Source organism: Symphalangus syndactylus, chromosome 11 (assembly GCF_028878055.3).
Source record: "Symphalangus syndactylus isolate Jambi chromosome 11, NHGRI_mSymSyn1-v2.1_pri, whole genome shotgun sequence".
NCBI lineage: Eukaryota > Metazoa > Chordata > Mammalia > Primates > Hylobatidae > Symphalangus > Symphalangus syndactylus.
In genome coordinates this window covers 97,566,984-97,588,414 of record NC_072433.2, presented here as the reverse complement: position 1 = coordinate 97,588,414, position 21,431 = coordinate 97,566,984, and the positions used below count along the sequence as shown (strand labels likewise).

The 21,431-nt window shown below is 35.2% G+C and overlaps 1 protein-coding gene across 4 annotated transcripts in view; it reads left to right on the top strand.

Annotated features, from left to right (window-relative positions):
* The window catches only part of TMEM232 (transmembrane protein 232), a 347,658-nt gene that overhangs the window by 156,393 nt on the left and 169,834 nt on the right, over positions 1-21,431 (top strand). For all 4 annotated transcript variants that reach the window (XM_055298330.2, XM_063612897.1, XM_063612898.1 and 1 more), the window contains one exon: positions 19,464-19,642. In XM_055298330.2, the coding sequence (XP_055154305.1) occupies positions 19,464-19,642 (179 nt within the window). The remainder of the gene's footprint in view (positions 1-19,463; positions 19,643-21,431) is intronic.

Sequence of the window (21,431 nt, the reverse complement as noted above, 5' to 3'; positions counted from 1 at the left end):
TTTTCTTGGTGTGAATATATTTCATTTTATGTATATATGACATTTTCCTTATCCATTCATGTGTCAACAGACATTTAGGTTGTTTCCATATCTTGACTATTATAAATAGTGCTGCAATGAACATGGTAATGCTAATATCTCTTTGAGATCCTGATTTTAATTCCTTTGGATCAATATCCAGAAGTGGAATTGCCAGATCATATAGCCCTTCCATTTTTAATTTTTAGGGGAAATTGTATGCTGTTTTCTGTAGCAGTTATACCACTTTGCATTCCTACCAGTAGTGTACTGCAGGGATTCCAATTTCCTCACAACCCTGCCGACACTTGTCTTTTTCTTCTTTTTTTTCTTTTTTTTTTTTGATAATAGATATTCTAACAGTTGTGAAGTGATATTTAATTGTGCTTTTGATTTGTATTTCCTTGATAATTAGTGATATTGAGCATATTTTCATATACCATTTGGCTACTTCTGTGTTTCTTTGGAGAAATGTCTATTTAAGTCCTTTGCCCATTTTGTAATCAAGTTATTAGTTTTATTTTACTATTGAGTTTTAAGAGTTTCTTATTTTCAAGATTAATGTTTCAACATATAGATGTCTGCAAATATATTCCCCCATTCTGTAAGATGTCATTTTACTCTGTTGATTTTTTCTTTTGTTGTACAGAAGCTTTTTATTTGATGTGGTTCCACTTGAACTTATTTTTGTTTTTGTTGCCTGTGCTTTTGGTGTTGTTTCCGTAAAATCATTGCTAAAACCAATTTTAAGAGTATTTTCCCCATATTTTCTTCTATGAGTTTTAGTTTCAGGTCTTCTGTTCGTCTCTAATCAATTTTGAGTTGATTTTTGTGTATGGTATAAGGGTTTAATTTTATTATTTATGTATGGATATCCAATTTTCCCAACACCATTTGTTGAAGAGATTATCCTTTTCCCATTATATATTCATGGCATTCATGTAGAATATCAGTTGGCCGTATATGTGTGGATTTATTTCTGGGATCTCTATTCTGTTCCATTAGTCTATGTATCAGTCTTTAGGCTAATACTGTTTTAATTTATGTAGCCTTGGAGTATATTTTGAAATCAGTAAATGTGATGCCTTTGACTTTGTTCTTTTTCAAGATTGTTTTGGCTAGTAGGGATCTTTTTAGGCCATTGAAATATTTGAGTTTCTTTTTCTATTTCTGTCTAAAATGCCATTGAGATTTTGATGGAGACAGCATTGAATTTGTAGATTACGTTAGGTAGTGTAAACATTTAAAAAATGTTAAGTATTTCAATCTAGGAACAAAGGATGTCTTTCGTTTGTGTCTCATTTAAGTTTTTAAACAATGTTTTGTGGCTTTTAATGCAGAAGTCTAACTAATTTGCTTAAATTTATTCCTAAATATTTTATTCTTTTTGTTGCTATCATAAATGTAATGTTTTACTAATTTCCTTTTTGTATAGTTTGTTATTAGTATATAGAAACAAATAATTTTTGTATGTTGATTTTGTACCATTCAAGTTTACTAAATTAGTTTAGTTTATTGGTTTTAACACACTTGATTTTGTGGAGTCTTTAGGATTTTCTTCATGTAAGATTATGTCATCTGCAAACAGAGGTACTTTTACATCTTCATGTCTTATTTGGATGCCTTTTATTTGTTTATCTTGCCTAATTGCTCTGGCTAGCACTTTCATCACTCTGTTAAATAGACATCACCAGAGTAGACAACCTTGGCTTGTTCCTGGTCCAGGTAGTGAGCTCCAGGTTAGTGAACATAGTACCCAATAATTAGTGTTTCAGCCACTGCCCCTTCCGCTCGTTTCGACCTCTAGTAGTCCCAGTGTCTATTATTGCCATCTTTATGTCCATGTGTACTCAATATTTAGCTCCCCCTTATAAGTGAGAACATGTGGTATTTGGTTTTCTGTTCCTGTATTAATTTGCTTAGGATAATGGTTTCCGGTTGCATACATGTTGCTATAAAGGATATTATTTCATTCTTTTTATGGCCGTGTAGTATGCCATGGTGTATATGTACCATATTTTGTTTATCCAGTTCACTGTTGATGGACATCTAGGTTGATTCTATGTCTTTGCTATTATGAATAGTGCTACAATGAATGTACAAGTGCATGTTGTCTTTTTGGTAGAATAATTTATTTTTTTCTGGGTATATACACAGTAATGAGATTGCTGAGTTGAATCATAGTTCTGTTTTAAGAACTTTGAGAAATCTGCAAACTGCTTTCCCCTGTGACTGAACTAATTTTCATTCCCACCAATAGTGTATAAGCATTCCCTTTTCTCTGCAACTTTTGCCAGAATCTGTTGTTTTTTGATTTTTAAATAACAGTCACTCTGTTTGGTGTGAGATGGTATCTCACTGTAGTTTTAATTTGCATTTCTCTAATGACTAGAGATGTTGGACTATTTTATATGCTTTTTGGATGCATGTATGTCTTCTTTTGAGAAGTGTCTGTTCATGTCTTTGCCCATTTTTTTTAATGGAGTTGTTTTGTTTTTCTTAGTTAATTTAAATTCCTTATAGATTCTGGATATTAGACCTTTGTTGGATGCATAATTTGCAAATATTTTCTCTCATTTTGCAGGTTGTCTGTTTACTCTGTTGGTGGTTCCTTTGACTGTGCAGAAGCTCTTTAATTAGTTCCCACTTGTCAATTTTTGGTTTTGTTTTAGTTGCTATTGGTGTCTTCATCATGAATTCTTTCTCAGAGCCTATGTCAAGAATGGCATTTCTTAGATTTTCTTCTAGGATTTTTATAGTTTGTAGTCTCACATTTAAGTCTTTAATTAAGTCTGAGTTAATTTTTGTATATAGTTTAAGGAAAGGGTCTCAGTTTCAGTCTTCTGCCTATAGCTAGTAAGTTATCCCAGCACCACTTACTGAATAGGGAGTACTTTCCCACTTCTTGTTATTGTTGACTTTGTCAAAGATCAGATAGTTGTAAGTATTTGGCTTCATTTCTTGGTTCTCTGTACTGTTCCACTGATCTGTGTGTCTGTTTTTGTACTAGTACCATGCTGTTTTGGCTACTGTAGCCTTGTTGTATAGCTTGAAGTTGGTTAATTTAATGCCTCTGGCTTTGTTCTCTTTGCTTAGGATTGCTTGGCAATTTGGGCTATTTTTCAATTTCATATGAATTTTAGAATAGTGTTTTTTTCTACTTCTGTAAAAAATAATACTGGTAGTTTGGTAAGAATTGTTTTGACTCTGTATATTGCTTTGGGCAGTATAGCCATTTTATGATATTAGTTCTTCTATCCATGAGCATAGAATGTTTTTCCATTTGTTTGTATCATCCCTGACTTCTTTCAGCAGTGTTTTATAGTTCTCCTTATAGAGATCTAACCACCTCCTTGGTTAGATCTGTTCCTAGGTATTTTATTTCTTTGTGGCTATTGTAAATGGGATTGCATTCTTGATTTGGCTTTCATCCGCTATTAGTTGGTAGTTTCATTCCACTGTGGTTGAAAAATATTTAGCATAGTTTCGATCTTCTTGAATTTGTGAGGACTTTCATTGTGACCTATTAAGTGATCTGTTCTGGAGAATTTCTTATGTGTACTTGAAAAAAAAATTATCCTGTTTGGGGTTATGTGATTTGTATATGCCTTTTAGGTCTATTTAGTCTTCAGTATTGTGCAAGTTGGCTGTTTCTTCATTAATTTTCTGTCTGGTTGTCATCCTTGTTATTGAAATTTCCTACTATTATTGTATTGCTGTATTTCTCCCTTTAGTTCTGTCAATGTTTGCCTCATATATAGTCATACATTGCTTAAGAATAAGGATATGTTCTTAAAAATGCATCATTAGGCAATTTCACCATTATGCAAGCATAATAGAGTATACTTACACACACGTAGATGGTATAGCCTACTAAATATCTAGGGTACATGGTATAGCCTATTGCTCCTAGGCTACAAACATATACAGTATGTTAATGTACTGAATACTATAGGCAATTGCAACACAATGCTAACTGTATGTGCATCTAAACATAGAAAAGGTAATGCATTGCAGTACAACATTACAACAGCTAAATGTCACCAGCTAATATAATTTTTTTCAGCTCTATCCACTATAATCTTATGGGACAACTGTCATATATGCAGTCTGTTGTTGACTGAAACACTTATGTGGCAAATGTCTGTATTTAGGTGCTCTGATCTTGGTTGCATATATATTTATAATTGTTACATCTTTCTGGTGGATTGATCCTTTTATATTGCATAATATTTTTCTTAGTCTATTGTGACCGTTTTTTGACTTAAAGCCTATTTTTTTTTTTTTTTTCTATATAAGTATAGCCACTCTGGCTTCTTTTCATTATCATTTGCATGGAATGTCTTTTCCATGCCTTACTTTCAGCCTATGTGTATCCTTAAATATAAAGTGACCCCCTTATAGATACCTTATATTTGGGTCCTATTTTTTTGTCCACTTAGCCACGTTATGTCTTTTGATTGGGAAGTTTAATTAATCTACATTTAAAGTAATTATTGATATATAAGGATTTATTATTGCCATTTTGTTACGTGTTTTATTTTTGTCTCTCTTTTCCTGCTCTGTCTTCTTTTGTGTGTGTGTGTGTATATGTGTTTGTGTTTGTTATTGGCATGCCTTGATTCCTTTCTCTTTTTCTTTTGTGTAACTTCTATAGGTATTTCCTTTGAGATTAATATGGGTCTTACCTAAAATACAACAATCTATTTTGTGTTGAAAACAACATGAATCTTATACAAAGCTCTACACTTCTCAAAGCTCTAATAAACATTTTATGCTTTTGATGTCACAATTAACATCTATTTATATTATATATGCATTAACATATTTTTAAATTGATTTACTTACCATTGCGACACTAATATAGTATTATTTGTCTATAAATTTACCTTTACCAATGAGTTTTATATTTTCTTATGCTATCATATTGTAGTTTAGCATCCCTTTTTTTCAAGTTGAAGAACTCCCTTTAGGATTTGTTGTAAGGCAATTCTAGTTATAACGTGTTCCCTCAACTTTTGTTTGTCTGAGAAAGTATTTCTCTTTTTTTTTTTTTCTAAACTGCAGTTTTCCGGGTATAGTATCTTCCTGGCAGATTTTTTTTTCTTTCATCCCTTTGAACATATCATCTTATTCTGTTCTGGCAGGCAAAATTTCTGCTAAAAAAACATCTTTGGGTAGTCTTACAATCATCCCCTTGACATGACAAGTTGTTTTTCTTTTGCTGCTTTCAAAATCACCTCCTATACTTTTGATATATTGAATATAATGTGTCCCAGTGTGAATTTCTTTGGGTTAATTTTATTTAAGATCTTTTGGGCCTCCTGGATCTGGATGTACATTTTTCTTCCTAGATTTGCGAAGTTTCCAGCCAATTGTGTTTTCTAAATTGTATAGCACTGTGCAAATGGTAGGGGTTATGGCACAAGGGTGTTTCTGCTTTTACTACTGGTTTTAGTGTGGCTAGATTTACACACTAAATCTAAGCCCTTCTACTAGTTTCTGGATTTTTCATAATGAGGATTGATCCATTTGTTCCTATTGAATTGATGTTTCCATGGAAAAGAGAGTCTAGTGTTTTCTATTATGCCATCTTGCCGATGTCACGAGAATTTTTTCACTTTTTAAAGAGATCCCTTCTAATCAGTGGTTACTGAGTAGAAGAATTAATAAAAGTTCTCAAATGGGATGAAGTAGGAGATATTTAGGTAAGAAGAGGAAGAGAAATAACACCAATACAGTTTCAAGAAAGGCAGTTATACGTGAATAAATGCTCACTGGACTAGATTTGGTGTCACCAATTTTGGATGTCAGCAATTTTGGATGAGTCACAGCTCAGTTTTAGGTCACTTAAGGCAACTTGTTATATCTCTTGGAATCTTAGTTTCTTCAAGGTTATGGGTTTTAAAAAGTTTTTGCATTTAACATAATGTAGTTATAAAGGTAAAATATTCATATTCTTTTTTACAATTTCCAAGAACATTTTTGTTATTTTCTTCTTTATTTATTTGTTGCCCCTGGAATACAGAAATCTGTGAGAATTATCTACTTATAATTATTATTCCTTCACTTGGTAGTATAAATTTAGCTTAGTGAAATTTAAAATAAATCCAAAAGTCAGAAGTCTGATATTCCTCTAGTTTATTTATTAGAAGCACAATTATTATTGAAAAGAGAATCAACCACTTTTATCCTTGGTTTCCAGTTAGAATTCTGGAAGTTAATTATTTTTATATGTTTTTGTAATTTAATTTTTTTAATTTTTAATTTTAATTTTTTAACTTCTTTTTTAAGTTCAGAGATACAAGTGCAGCTTTGTTACATAGGTAAACTTGTGTCATGGGGATTGGTTGTACAGATTATTTTGTTACGCAGGTCACTATCACTAAGCCTAGTACCCATTAGTTATGTATCCTGATCTTCTCCCTCCTCCCACCCTCCACCCTCCAAAAAGGCCCCAGTGTATGTTGTTCCTCTCTGTGTCTCCATGTGTTCTCATCATTTAGCTCCCACTTATAAGTAAGAACATGCAGTATTTGGTTTTCTGTTCTTGTATTAGTTTCTAAGGATAATTGCCTTAAGCTCCACCCATGTCCCTGCAAAAGACATGATCTCATTATTTTTTATGGCTGCATAGTATTCCATGGCATGTGTATACCACATTTTCTTTATCCAGTCTACTATTCATAAGCATTTAGGTTGATTATATGTCTTTGCTACTGTGAATGGTGCTGCAGTGAATATACACATGCATGTGTCTTCATAATAAAATGATTTATAGTCCTTTGGGTATATACCCAGTAATGAGATTGCTGGGTAGAATGGTATTTCTGTCCTTAGGTCTTTGAGGAATTGCCACACTGTCTTCCACAATAGCTGAACTAATTTACTCCCACCAACAGTGTATAAGCATTTCTTTTCCTCCACAACTTCACCAGCACATGTTATTTTTTTACTTTTAACAATTGCCATTCTGACTGTTGTGAGATGGTATCTCATTGTGGTTTTGATTTGCATTTCTGTACTGATCAGTAATGTTGAGCTTTTTTAAAATATGATTGTTAGACACATGTATGTCTTCTTTTGAGATGTGTCTGTTCATACCTTTTACCTACTTTTTATGGGATTTTTTTTCTTGTAAATTTGTTTAATTTTCTTATAGATGCTGCATGTTAGATATTTGTCAGGTACATAATGTGCAAAAATTTTCTCCCATTCCCTAGATTGTCTACTCTGTTCATAGTTTCTTTTGCTGTGCAGTAGCCTTTTAATTTAGTTATATTCCATTTGTCAAGTTTTGCTTTGTTGCAATGCTTTTGGTATCTTCGTCATGACTTATTTGCTTGTGTGTGTGTCCTGGATAGTATTGCCTATGTTGTCTCCCAGGATTTTCATAGTTTTGGGTCTTACAGTTAAGTTTTTAATTCATATTGAGTGAATTTTTGTGCATAATGTTAGGAAGGGGTCCAGTTTCAATCTCCTACATGTGGCTAGCCAGTTATCTCAGCACCATTTATTGAATAGGAAATCCTTTCCCCAGTGTTTGTTTTTGTTAGGTTTACTGAAGAGAAGATAATTGTAGGTGTGTGGTCTTATTTCTGGGTTCTCTATTCTGTTCCATTGGTCTATGTATCTGTTTTTGTATCAGTATTATGCTGTTTTGGCTAATGTAGCCCTGTAGTATAGTTTGAAGTCAGGTAGCATAATGCCTCCAGCTTTGTTCTTTTTGCTTAGAATTGCCTTGGTTATTCAGGCTTTTTTTGTTGTTATTCCATATAGATTTTCAGTATTTTCTGGTTCTGTCAAGAATGTCAGTGATAGTTTAATAGGAATAGCACTGAATCTATAAACTGCTTTAGGCAGTATGGCCATTTTAACAATATTGATTCTTCTTATCGATAAGCATGGAATGTTTTTCCATTTGTTTGTGTTGTCTTTGATTTCTTTGAGCAGTGGTTTGTAGTTCTCCTTGTAGAGATCTTTCACTGCCATAGTTAGCTGTATTCCTTGGTATTTCATTCTTTTTGTGACACTTGTGAATGGGAGTTCATTCCAAATTTGGCCTTAGGCTGGACTGCTTTTGGTGTATAGGAATGCTAACAATTTTTGCACATTGATTTTGCATGCTGAGACTTTGCTGAAGTTGTTAATCAGCTTAAGAAGCTTTTGGGCTAAGACTATGGGGTTTTCTAAAAGTAAGATTATGCCATCTGCAAACAGAGATAGTTTGACTTCCTCTGTTCCTATTTAGATGGCCTGCAAGGTGCTACGGAAGTGAAGTCTGCAGACCATCACTGCTTGGCCCCCTGGATTCAGCCTCTTTCCTAGGAGTATCTACAGGGACCTAACCTCCTGCTTTGCTGGAGTTGCGGCTACTTTTGCCAGGAAGCCCAGAAAGCAAGAATATCTAAGCTCCCGGGTCCCCTTGTACGCCTGAGCAGCTGCTTTGCTGAAACTCTACATAACCCTGTGTCAGACTGCAGGCCCTGGTGGAGTGGATTCGTGATGTATCTCCTGACCTGAGAGTTGCAAAGATCTGTGGGAGAAGCATGGTTTCCCATGGTCACACATTCACTCACTGCTTCTCTGAGTGGGGGAGGTTTGCTTGGCTCCATGTTGCTCCCGGGTTGGCCACCATTCTTCTGCCTTGCTTTTCTCCATTCTCCATGGGTTGCCTTGTTTTTTGATTAGTCTCAACTGTAGTACCTGAATGTTTCACTTGAAGGTGCTGTATTTATTTATTTTTTCTTTTTTTATTTTATTTTATTTTATTTTATTTTTTTTAATTATACTTTAGGGTTTTAGGGTACATGTGCACAATGTGCAGGTTTGTTACATATGTATCTATGTGCCATGTTGATTTCCTGCACCCATCAACTCGTCATTTAGCATTAGGTGTATCTCCTAATGCTGTCCCTCCCCCCTCCCCCCACCCCACAACAGTCCCCGGAGTGTGATGTTCCCCTTCCTGTGTCCATGAGTTCTCATTGTTCATTTCCCACCTATGAGTGAGAACATGCGGTGTTTGGTTTTTTGTCCTTGCGATAGTTTACTGAGAATGATGTTTTCCAGTTTCATCCATGTCCCTACAAAGGACACGAACTCATCATTTTTTATGGCTGCATAGTATTCCATGGTGTATATGTGCCACATTTTCTTAATCCAGTCTATCGTTGTTGGACATTTGGGTTGGTTCCAACTCTTTGCTATTGTGAATAGTGCCGCAATAAACATACATGTGCATGTGTCTTTATAGCAGCATGATTTATAGTCCTTTGGGTATATACCCAGTAATGGGATGGCTGGGTCAAATGGTATTTCTAGTTCTAGATCCCTGAGGAATCGCCACACTGACTTCCACAATGGTTGAACTAGTTGACAGTCCCACCAACAGTGTAAAAGTGTTCCTATTTCTCCACATCCTCTCCAGCACCTGTTGTTTCCTGATTTTTTAATGATGGCCATTCTAACTGGTGTGAGATGGTATCTCACTGTGGTTTTGATTTGCATTTCTCTGATGGCCAGTGATGATGAGCATTTCTTCATGTGTTTTTTGGCTGCATAAATGTCTTCTTTTGAGAAGTGTCTGTTCATGTCCTTTGCCCACTTTTTGATGGGGTTGTTTGTTTTTTTCTTGTAAATTTGTTTGAGTTCATTGTAGATTCTGGATATTAGCCTTTTGTCAGATGAGTAGGTTGCAAAAATTTTCTCCCATTCTGTAGGTTGCCTGTTCACTCTGATGGTAGTTTCTTTTGCTGTGCAGAAGCTCTTTAGTTTAATGAGATCCCATTTGTCGATTTTGGCTTTTGTTGCCGTTGCTTTTGGTGATTTGGACATGAAGTCCTTGCCCACGCCTATGTCCTGAATGGTATTGCCTAGGTTTTCTTGTAGGATTTTAATGGTTTTAGGTCTAACATATAAGTCTTTAATCCATCTTGAATTAATTTTTGTATAAGGTGTAAGGAAGGGATCCAGTTTCAGCTTTCTACATATGGCTAGCCAGTTTTCCCAGCACCATTTATTACATAGGGAATCCTTTCCCCATTTCTTGTTTTTGTCAGGTTTGTCAAAGATCAGATAGTTGTAGGTATGCGGCATCATTTCTGAGGGCTCTGTTCTGTTCCATTGATCTATGTCTCTGTTGTGGTACCAGTACCATGCTGTTTTGGTTACTGTAGCCTTGTAGTATAGTTTAAAGTCAGGTAGCGTGATGCCTCCAGCTTTGTTCTTTTGGCTTAGGATTGACTTGGTGATGCGGGCTCTTTTTTGGTTCCATATGAACTTTAAAGTAGTTTTTTCCAATTCTGTGAAAAAAGTCATTGGTAGCTTGATGGGGATGGCATTGAATCTATAAATTACCTTGGGCAGTATGGCCATTTTCACGATATTGATTCTTCCAACCCATGAGCATGGAATGTTCTTCCATTTGTTTGTATCCTCTTTTATTTCATTGAGCAGTGGTTTGTAGTTCTCCTTGAAGAGGTCCTTCACATCCCTTGTGAGTTGGATTCCTAGGTATTTTATTCTCTTTGAAGCAATTGTGAATGGGAGTTCACTCATGATTTGGCTCTCTGTTTGTCTGTGATTGGTGTACAAGAATGCTTGTGATTTTTTGTACATTAATTTTGTATCCTGAGACTTTGCTGAAGTTGCTAATCAGCTTAAGGAGATTTTGGGCTGAGACAATGGGGTTTTCTGGGTATATAATCATGTCATCTGCAAACAAGGACAATTTGACTTCCTCTTTTCCTAATTGAATACCCTTTATTTCCTTCTCCTGCCTGATTGCTCTGGCCAGAACTTCCAGCACTATGTTGAATAGGAGCGGTGAGAGAGGGCATCCCTGTCTTGTGCCAGTTTTCAGAGGGAATGCTTCCAGTTTTTGCCCATTCAGTAGGATATTGGCTGTGGGTTTGTCGTAGATAGCTCTTATTATTTTGAGATACGTCCCATCAATACCTAATTTATTGAGAGTTTTTAGCATGAAGGGTTGTTGAATTTTGTCAAAGGCCTTTTCTGCATCTATTGAGATAATCATGTGGTTTTTGTCTTTGGTTCTGTTTATATGCTGGATTACATTTATTGATTTGCGTATGTTGAACCAGCCTTGCATCCCAGGGATGAAGCCCACTTGATCATGGTGGATAAGCTTTTTGATGTGCTGCTGGATTCGGTTTGCCAGTATTTTATTGAGGATTTTTGTGTCAATGTTCATCAAGGATATTGTTCTGAAATTCTCTTTTTTGGTTATGTCTCTGCCAGGTTTTGGTATCAGGACGATGCTGGCTTCGTAAAATGTGTTAGGGAGGATTCCCTCTTTTTCTATCGATTGGAATAGTTTCAGAAGGAATGGTACTAGTTCCTCCTTGTACCTCTGGTAGAATTCAGCTGTGAATCCATCAGGTCCTGGACTCTTTTTGGTTGGTAAGCTATTGATTATTGCCACAATTTCAGAACCTGTTACTGGTCTATTCAGAGATTCACCTTCTTCCTGGTTTAGTCTTGGGAGGGTGTATTTGTCAAGGAATTTATCCATTTCTTCTAGATTTTCTAGTTTATTTGCATAGAGGTGTTTGTAGTATTCTCTGATGGTAGATTGTATTTCTGTGGGATCGGTGGTGATATCCCCTTTTTTGTTTTTTATTGCATCTATTTGATTCTTCTCTCTTTTCTTCTTTATTAGTCTTGCCAGTGGTCCATCAATTTTGTTGATCTTTTCAAAAAACCAGCTCCTGGATTCATTAATTTTTTGAAGGGTTTTTTGTGTCTCTATTTCCTTCAGTTCTGCTCTGATTTTAGTTATTTCTAGCCTTCTGCTAGCTTTTGAATGTGTTTGCTCTTGCTTTTCTAGTTCTTTTAATTGTGATGTTAGGGTGTCAATTTTGGATCTTTCCTGCTTTCTCTTGTGGGCATTTAGTGCTATAAATTTCCCTCTACACACTGCTTTGAACGTGTCCCAGAGATTCTGGTATGTTGTGTCTTTGTTCTCGTTGGTTTCAAAGAACATCTTTATTTCTGCCTTCATTTCATTATGTACCCAATAGTCATTCAGGAGCAGGTTGTTCAGTTTCCATGTAGTTGAGCGGTTTTGAGTGAGTTTCTTAATCCTGAGTTCTAGTTTGATTGCACTGTGGTCTGAGAGACAGTTTGTTATAATTTCTGTTCTTTTACATTTGCTGAGGAGAGCTTTACTTCCAACTATGTGGTCAATTTTGGAATAGGTGTGGTGTGGTGCTGAAAAAAATGTATATTCTGTTGACTTGGGGTGGAGAGTTCTGTAGATGTCTATTAGGTCCACTTTATGTAGAGCTGAGTTCAATTCCTGGATATCCTTGTTAACTTTCTGTCTCTTTGATCTGTCTAATGTTGACAGTGGGGTGCTAAAATCTCCCATTATTATTGTGTGGGAGTTTAAGTCCCTTTGTAGGTCACTGAGGACTTGCTTTATGAATCTGGGTGCTCCTGTGTTGGGTGCATATATATTTAGGATAGTTAGCTCTTCTTGTTGAACTGATCCCTTTACCATTATGTAATGGCCTTCTTTGTCTCTTTTGATCTTTGTTGGTTTAAAGTCTATTTTATCAGAGACTAGGATTGCAACCCCTGCCTTTTTTTGTTTTCCAGTTGCTTGATAGATCTTCCTCCATCCCTTTATTTTTAGTCTGTGTGTGTCTCTGCACGTGAGATTCGCCCCTTCCATTTCTCTCCACAAGAGCCACACACCTTAGCTGCTTCTAGTCGGCCATCTTGGCCAAAATAATTATTTTTAATTAGTACATTTTCATAATTGACAATTAGAAAAGATCATGAAATTTCAAGTTAAGCAAATTCCACTCAGTGTCTTTATTATTCATCTACATTTTGGCATCCTATTTGCTAGTGTGTTTCAATCAACTACCACATTCTAATAAAAGAATCAGCTGACTTTTAAAGTTTGGTTTTCCATATTACCTACAACAATATATGGGCATATAATACCTCAGTTCTCTTCAGTTTATTCTGTTGAATATTTGTTTAATATATGTAATGATCAAATATGATGATATATGCAAAATAACAATTTCACTAATATATATTATGTACATATATAGTGATACATATATCATCATCATTATTTGTATTGCTATAGTTTAACAATATTCTGAAATAGTGTCCTAGAATTCTTTGTATCCTACTATCCAAAAATATATTCCTATTTTTTCCAGCCCTACCTCTATTGTTGTCTCCTCTGAAGTTCAAGAGTCCTCATGACTACCCTCTCTTTTGAAACCAGCTGCAAGTTTGGGAGTCTCCAGAACCACCCTCCCTTCTAACACCAACTGCAAGTCTGGAGATCTCTAAGACATCACTCATGTTTGATAATTTGCTAGAAGGACTCACAGAATTCAGCAAGGTCATTTTACTCAGGGTTATGTTTTATTACTGTGAAAGGATATGAATTAAAATCAGCCAAAGGAAGAGGTACATAGAGCAGAGTCCAGGAGAGACTCAAGTACAGAGCTTCCCATTATCCTCTTCCAGAGAAGTTGTGTGAAGAACATTTACTTCTAGCAATGACGTGTGACAATATACATAGAGTATGGTCAACTATGGAAGTTCACCCAAGCTTTGCAATTTACAATTTTTGGGGGGGCTTGGTCACATACACTTGGTTAACTGCCTGCAGCATGGCTGTCTCCAGTATCTGGCCCCACCAATGTTCAAGCTGATACAATGTGGCCCAAGCCACCCCACCATGAATCAAATTTTATAGCATAAACTATTTAACATACCCAAAGACCCCAGGTAAATAATGTCATTTTTATTAGTCAGGACATTCCAAGGCCTATGAGATTACCGCCCAGAGCCAAGGACAAAGGCCAACCCTCTCTTTGAGCATGGTTAATTCTTTAGTGCACCTTTTCCAAGTCCAAACTATCATCACTTTGCTTCTAGATTACTTCAAAAAGTTAAATGTCTTCCTGCTTCCCTCTTACATTCCATAGAGTCCATTTTCTACCAAGAAGCGAAAAGGTAAAATGTGACAGTTCCTTTTCTCATTTAAAAAGCTATAATACAAAGTAGCAGACATATAGGATGAACAAGTCTAGAGAGCTAATGTAGAACATGAAGCTTATAGGTAATAAAATTGTATCCAGGGAAAATGTACCTTTTACTAGTATTCCATTGAGAGAGGAATGAGTTGTTGACTAATATTTAACAAGCATCTTTTGAATTTGAATTAGTAAAAAAAATGCCATGATAGTTATTTGTTATACTAAGAATAAAATCTAAACTCTTTTTCATGGCCCACAAATTGGCTGTGATCATTCCAAGTGTACCTAAGTAAAGGTCATACCTACCTGACATAGTCTTGTCCCATGACCCTCAGGTGTCTTGTAATACGTTCATTCTGTATTTTCTCCTGTTTCTCTAAACTAGCAAGCTATTCTAGATTCAAAGCCTTTGCATTTTTCATCCTCCACTCTTAGAAATGCTTTTCCCTTGTTCCTTCAATGATTAACTCTTTTCCATCGGCTAGATCTTAGCTTGAATATCACCTCTTCATGGAAGTTTTGCTCTCATTCTGTCTACAGTAGTTTTCTTCGTCTAGTCATTGTTGGTCATATTACCATCTTCTATTATTCTCATAACATTCATAATAAACTGATACTGTTATATTTACTTTCTTTATATCTGTCTCAGTCCATTGGAATTAAGTATACCAAGAGAAGCAGTTTGTCTTTTTCTTTAGTACAGAGAACAGTGGCTGGCATCTAACATTCACTCAGTAAATATTAGTTAAATGCATGGTTGGCTGACTGGTTCTTGTCCAACCATTAGTTTCTTGGCATTGATCTAGTTCCTTCAACTCTACATAGCATTGCATAACATCAGTGTTTTGAACCACATTCTACATTTGAATTACCTTTAAGTGGCACATTTGATTTTGTAGTGTCATATTTGACAGAATTGCAAAGGCTATACTTATTTACACTGATTCATATAAGTAATAAATTCATATTTTTGAATTTATTAAGAACTTGTTTTGATTTGGCTTTTTTATATCTTAGGATACTGTCTGCTTAGCTGCAGACACAGACATATTTTCTCTCAGTATATTTAAAGTGACATCTTTGATAGCTGCCACAGGGTCACTCAAAGCAGAACAGAAGAGTGCCTTATGCTACAGCTTGGTCCCTTGTTGAAACATTTCATAGCAGGCATGCTTCTCAGCAAATGTCTAGATGTGCAAATTAGAATGTGGTCTACTTTTTATGACAGTTGTAACACATACCATCTGTCTTTATAAGGTTTTTTTTCTTCATTAACTGTCAGTCAATTGGATGTAATAAATTCTCCCTGTGAATAGTATTCATCAGCAGCACTTCAGTTGAGTTTAAATCAACAGGTGAACAGCTCGCTTTTAAAAATATGAGTGGAATTTAAAAGGAATTGTGACTTTCTAAAACATAACTATCAGAATATATTTTATGGTTTATTGTTGATCTTGTGGATTCTAAAACCAAAGCGTATTCATTTTGATAATTCAACTATTGTAGTTTTATAAAATATTGACCTTCAATAAGTAATAATTTAAAATATATAGAGGAAAGTGGTTTGTATGTATTTTTGTCAATCATTTGTGTTAATGTTGAGAGTCTGTAAGTAAATGTAGAAATTAGTTAAAATTCACTGTATGTTTTATTTATAATACTGTTCAAAAACTTCTTTTTTCTCAGAGGCTCATGATCCAGAATTATTAACTAAAAAATTAATGTGTTTTCTTACTTATATTGACTTCAAGCTAATGACCCACAAATCAACAATCAGTCTTGCTATATTACCTGCATTCTAGCCATATTTTCACAACAAACTACAGGACATTGAACATTACAGTCTCCCTTCCCATGCCACATTTTCCAAATAATATTTATCTTCTTTTTCTTAAAAGTGATTCTTCTATACACTCTTCTCCTTTCTTCAAGCGGTTTTATTATTGTTTCAGTCTCCTGAGCTTAAAAATGTACTTCTCCTTTCCCCTTTATTTCTGCCTCCTTCCCCATAGCTAAGAAGTCCAATTAGATCTTCTCCACAGTGTCTTAAGTTTCTGCCCCTTCCTTGCCAATCTCCTGCTGCCCATTGCAGTAAAGACCTAGATTACCTCATAAAATTCCTATATTGGTTTCTCAGTTTATTGCTTGAATAAACATGACATTGCATCAAGCAGATATAACATTACTCCCTTCCTCAAACATCTACCATTTAATCTGATCCCCTTTATCTTTAGCTAGCTTTGGTAACTTACCTATTTTTTTTTTTTTTAATCATAGCTCACTGTAGCCTCAAACTCTGTGGCTGAAGTGATCTTCCCAACACAGCCTCCTGAGTACCTGGGACTACAGATGTGCACCACTATGCACAGCTAATTAAAAAAAAAAAGAACTATAGAGATAGGGTCTCGATATTTTGCTCAAGCTAGTCTTGATCTCCTGGCCTGCCTCAAGCAATCCTCCTGCCTCAGCCTCTCCAAGTGCTGGGATTACAAATGTGAGCCACCATGGCTGGCCTCTTATTTATTTTTAGTATAAACTGTCCACCTTAGCTTCATTTGAGATTCTTACTATCATCTCTTCCCTTCTCTGTCTGTGTAACTACCTCACTACTGGGGGCCATATTCCTGAACTAAATGTCTTGATTTGCTGTGGACTTTCCCAGTTTTGTCCTTGAAAGCTTGTGTTCCAAGAAACCCTTCAGCCCCAGGCAAAGAGACATTGTTGTTCTCTCTACCTACTTCCCTAATTCAATTAACAGATTTTTATAAATTAGATCTACTATGTTGTAGGCACTTTGCTAAATGCTAGGAATATCTGAGCGAATAAAAGATATTCTGTCTTCTCCAGTAGTTTAGAATCCATAGGTGAGATATGCAATTACAATATGATACAACACATTAGGCACAAGGGCACCTAGCTAGCCATGGAGATTCAGAGAAGGATTCCTAGTAGAAAGAATGCAGGAGAATCCATAGAAGCCAGGTGTAGTGTGGAGTTAATTTTGGACAGGATAACTACTGGTTAAGTGAAAAGTTTACACAAGAGCTAGAAGATTAAATGAGATGTGTATTCTAGAACTTCAAGTAGTTTTGTCTGTTTGTAGTGTATTAGCAGGAGGGGTGGGAATAAAGGAGTGGTGATAGATGTGTTCCAAAATGATGTCATATTAGAAAGACCGACAGTAATTGCCTGGCCATGCGATTTAGAATTTACATAGGGACAAATGGCAATCCTTGGCTGAGTTGTGAGTAGAGAAGTAACATAATGAGATTTAGAAAGGTCATTTTCCACAACGTGGATTAGTAATGGTGAAGCAGTAAATAATAAGACAGGAAGATGAAAGAACTAGGAAGCTATTACAGTATTTATTCTCAGAGCTAACCTTTTTTCAGATATCCTTCCATTTGAAATACTCCCCCAATATCTTCCTCTGCACTTTTCCCAAATTTACCTGTTGGACAAGTCTTGTAGACTTATACTTTCTCCAGTCCTTTCCTTACTCTTCTAGCCCTCATTGATCTCTTGCTTTTGTGATTGTTATATCAATGACCATCATCTTTTCATTCAACAGTTACCCTCTAATTTCTCTTACAAATTATTCTCATGTCCCAGACTTGCCAATTACTTGACGATACAGATTATCTTTTTCTCACCTTAGTCAAGACTATTCACAAAGAAAATGGTTTAAAAAAAACCCAAAACCTTAAATTTGGGCTTTTTTATTATAGTCCAAACGTTCAGTCCAAAAATATTAATGCCATTCGTTCAAAAAACTTGTTTTATATTATATGTTATTTCAAATATTGTGATGTGTCAATTTTAATTAGTAAAGTTCCTATAAGGAGAAAATGACATTTCAAAAATAATTGGCTGCTTAACTGTAGCTTCCTACTTCCAGCTTATACTTTCTCTCCTAAAGTTCCAATAATAGAAAAGGTAGATGATACCTTAAAATTGGAAACTGGATATATGCCTTCCTCCTATTACTTGTAAAACATGTACATACTTTCTCTTCTGCCTCCTCTTTCTTTCAAACTCTTTCTTTCCTATGAATGGAATGGAAGGTCATGACTAGAAAGAAAAGTACTTGTGTAAATTGGAGAGACTGTGCTGCATGGGACAGGATTAGACCAGCATTTACCTGCTCTATCATTTATTCAACAGCTGTCTGATGCCAGGGAGCTTTCTAAGCAAGTTCAAGTTTATATGTACCCTTTTATTATTCTAAGTATATATAATAACATCTACATAGCAGGATTGTAGTGAGAACTAAAATTGGACCACATAGTTGGTACCCCCTGTGTACTAGCTATAATAATAATGATGATTATTATTAACCTGCATTATGAAAACTAGATTCATTTGGAAAAGTTGAGGATTGTGACTTTTCAGGTTGTGCTTCTATCTGTATTCAAGCAGGGCAATAATCATCAATGGACTGTCACCAGGGTTTTGGAGAAAAGTGCAATATGGAATTTAAAGGGCTTTAAAACTCTTCCAGTTCCCTTTCTGAACCATTTCCTCTTCTTATTCTTCTTATCTGCTTTACATATTCAATATTTTCATGTTGGTTTTTGGCTAAGTTCATCTCTTCTATGATAACTGTATTATTTTATTCCCCAAATTTATTTCCCCCACATTTACCTAAATTGGAATTCTTTCTTCCTATTACTGCATAGCAATATACAATATCTAGGTGAAAAATAGTTACTATAAAGAGTAAATAGAAATGTCTTTCTCCTTTCTCTAAGGAAAATACATATTTTGAAAGTGGAACCTGATAATATATATAAATTGCTAATTGCTATATAAGTTCTAGAAAAGGAGTGTCTTAGAGTTTTTAAATCTCTGTTTTCATTACTTTTTCCTATATTTCAATTGATTTATTTCACCATTATTAAAATGAATTTTTCAGCTTATAACAGTACTTTTTGTATGCTTTTCACATGATTTGAACATTTTCTTCTTGGTTCAAATACCATGTTTCATAATGTTTGACTTTTTTAATAACAGAAAGTATTTTTCTGGTTTCTCTACTTTATTATAAAAATTCACCATGGTGGTCTGTGTTCATATTCCTCTGAACAGATTCCTCTTTACTTGAATTCTAAGAATTTGTTTTGTGTATATAGTTTACAGTTTACCCCTTTAACTTTTAAATTTATGAAGTATACCAGTTAGGTGCAGTTTTTCTTTTCATGTGGTTAGAAATTTTAAAATGATCTGTGATCTGTTTTAAATGTAAAGGAGAGAAAGCAGTGAAGGGTCAGAAATTTCCACAGCTTAGAATTTCAGACTTTAGAATATTATTAGGAATTATGGTAAAATTGGTTTATTCTTTTTCACACAATCATACTTTAGCAAGGTGAATAAAATGATAATTCCCAAAGACTTTTTCTTTTTAAACAGGTGATCAAGTAGTCTGGACTGGTTACTATGGCTTAGTGTATAACCTGGTGAAAATTTCATGGGAACTTCAAGGAGATGAAGAACAGGATGGACTGAGAAACATGATATGGCAAACACTGCAGAAGACAAAGGATTACGAGGAAGATGTACGAATCCAAAATGCAATCAATATAGCTCAGGTAAGGTAAAACACTGGGCAATAAATATGTACATCTATCATTAGGAAGCATGGTTGTCATTTCTCTCCATGGTAAAAGGAATGTCTACATTCAGTGAGTATTAGCGACTTACAGTTGAGAATAATATTTTTGAAACTTAACACTGATCTATTTTTGATTAAAGATAAGAGAGTTGAGCTCTAGATGGTAGTGTAAAGGCCTCCAAAAGTCTGTAATAGAAACAGAATTAAATTCATTTAACACATCTAGGGAAAAGTACACCTCAGTAAAGGGTGATTCCACCATAGAACTCTAACTTGGTGGGAAATTCTGATAGACATGTTAGGTACACTAGATTGAAGTAGCATGTTAAGGCATGATTCTTTTTCTCTTTTCTTGATGAAGCCATTTAGAAAGTAATGGAAGTTTTAAGGAGCATAACACAATCCTCTAATTTGAGGGCTATGTTAGGATGAGCTGTGAAAGAGCTGCGTAGGGGCACTTTCACTACCTCATAGCAAGGGCTGCCAAAAGAGTCAGGCTGTGGGTAAGATTCAAATAGGAGGGGCAAGGGGCGTTTTTATGATGTAGCTTTTTATGATGTTAGGAATCCAGAGACCTGTTCTCTCACTTGAGCATTTCCTCCCTTGTCTAGTTCAGTGACCAGCAATACCAGGAAGAAGGCTGAACACAGCCATATCATGACACTGGACTAGAGAAAGGGTAAAGGTGGTCTTAACTTCAGTGATTTCAACACACATAGAAAATAAATAGGTAAAAGTAAAAGTTCCTTTGTCGGGTTACACACTAGCTCCAAGACTCTTCCCTCTCCTCTCAGCCTGCTTGACTACTATATTTGTAAATCAACCTGTATCTCCTAGCCTTCTAAATTATAATTTAGAAGCTTAAAGGGCAACCTGTAGTTAGTGAGAGGACACAAGAACATTCTATTTTTATAGTTTGGGTAATAACGCATTAAACAACTACCATATTAAAGGAAAAACACACAGAAACATCTGTTTTTTTCAATGCTGTATCCCAATACGCACAATAAGTGCTCAATAAATATATGTAGAATGAACAGTCTAAATGGGTTCCCTTTAAATATTAAAGTACATGCTATAACCATGTTTAATAATTAAATTTAATATTGATTAAATTAATGGTAAAATTATTTTAAGATAAAAATAAAAATAATTTTATTATTAAAAATAACAAAATTAAAGAGTAACATCTGCAATTCTTTGGAAATTAAACATGCCTTGATAAATGATATGGTTTGGCTGTGTCCCCACCCAATCTTATCTTGAATTGTAGTTCCCATAATCCCCACGTGCTATGGAAGGTACCTGGTGGGAGTTAATTGAATCATGGGAGTGAGTTTTTTCCCATGTTGTTCTCATAATAGTAAATAAGTCTCATGAGATCTGATGGTTTTATAAAGACAATTTCCCTGCACATGCTCTCTTGCCTGCTGCCATGTAAAACATGCATTTTCTCCTCCTTCACCTTCCACCATGATTTTGTGGCCTCTGTAGCCATGTGGAAATGTGAGTCCATTAAACCTCTTTTTCTTTATAAATTACCCAGTCTTGGGTATTTCTTCATAGCAGTATGAAAATGGACTGATACAGTAAATTGGTATTGGTAGAGTGGGGTGCTGCTATAAAGATACCTGAAAATGTGGATACAACTTTGGAACTGAATAACAGGAGGAAGTTGGAACAGTTTGAAGAGCTCTGAAGAAGATAGAAAATTGTGGGAAAGTTTGGAACTTCTAGAGATGTGTTGAATGGCTTTCACCAAAATG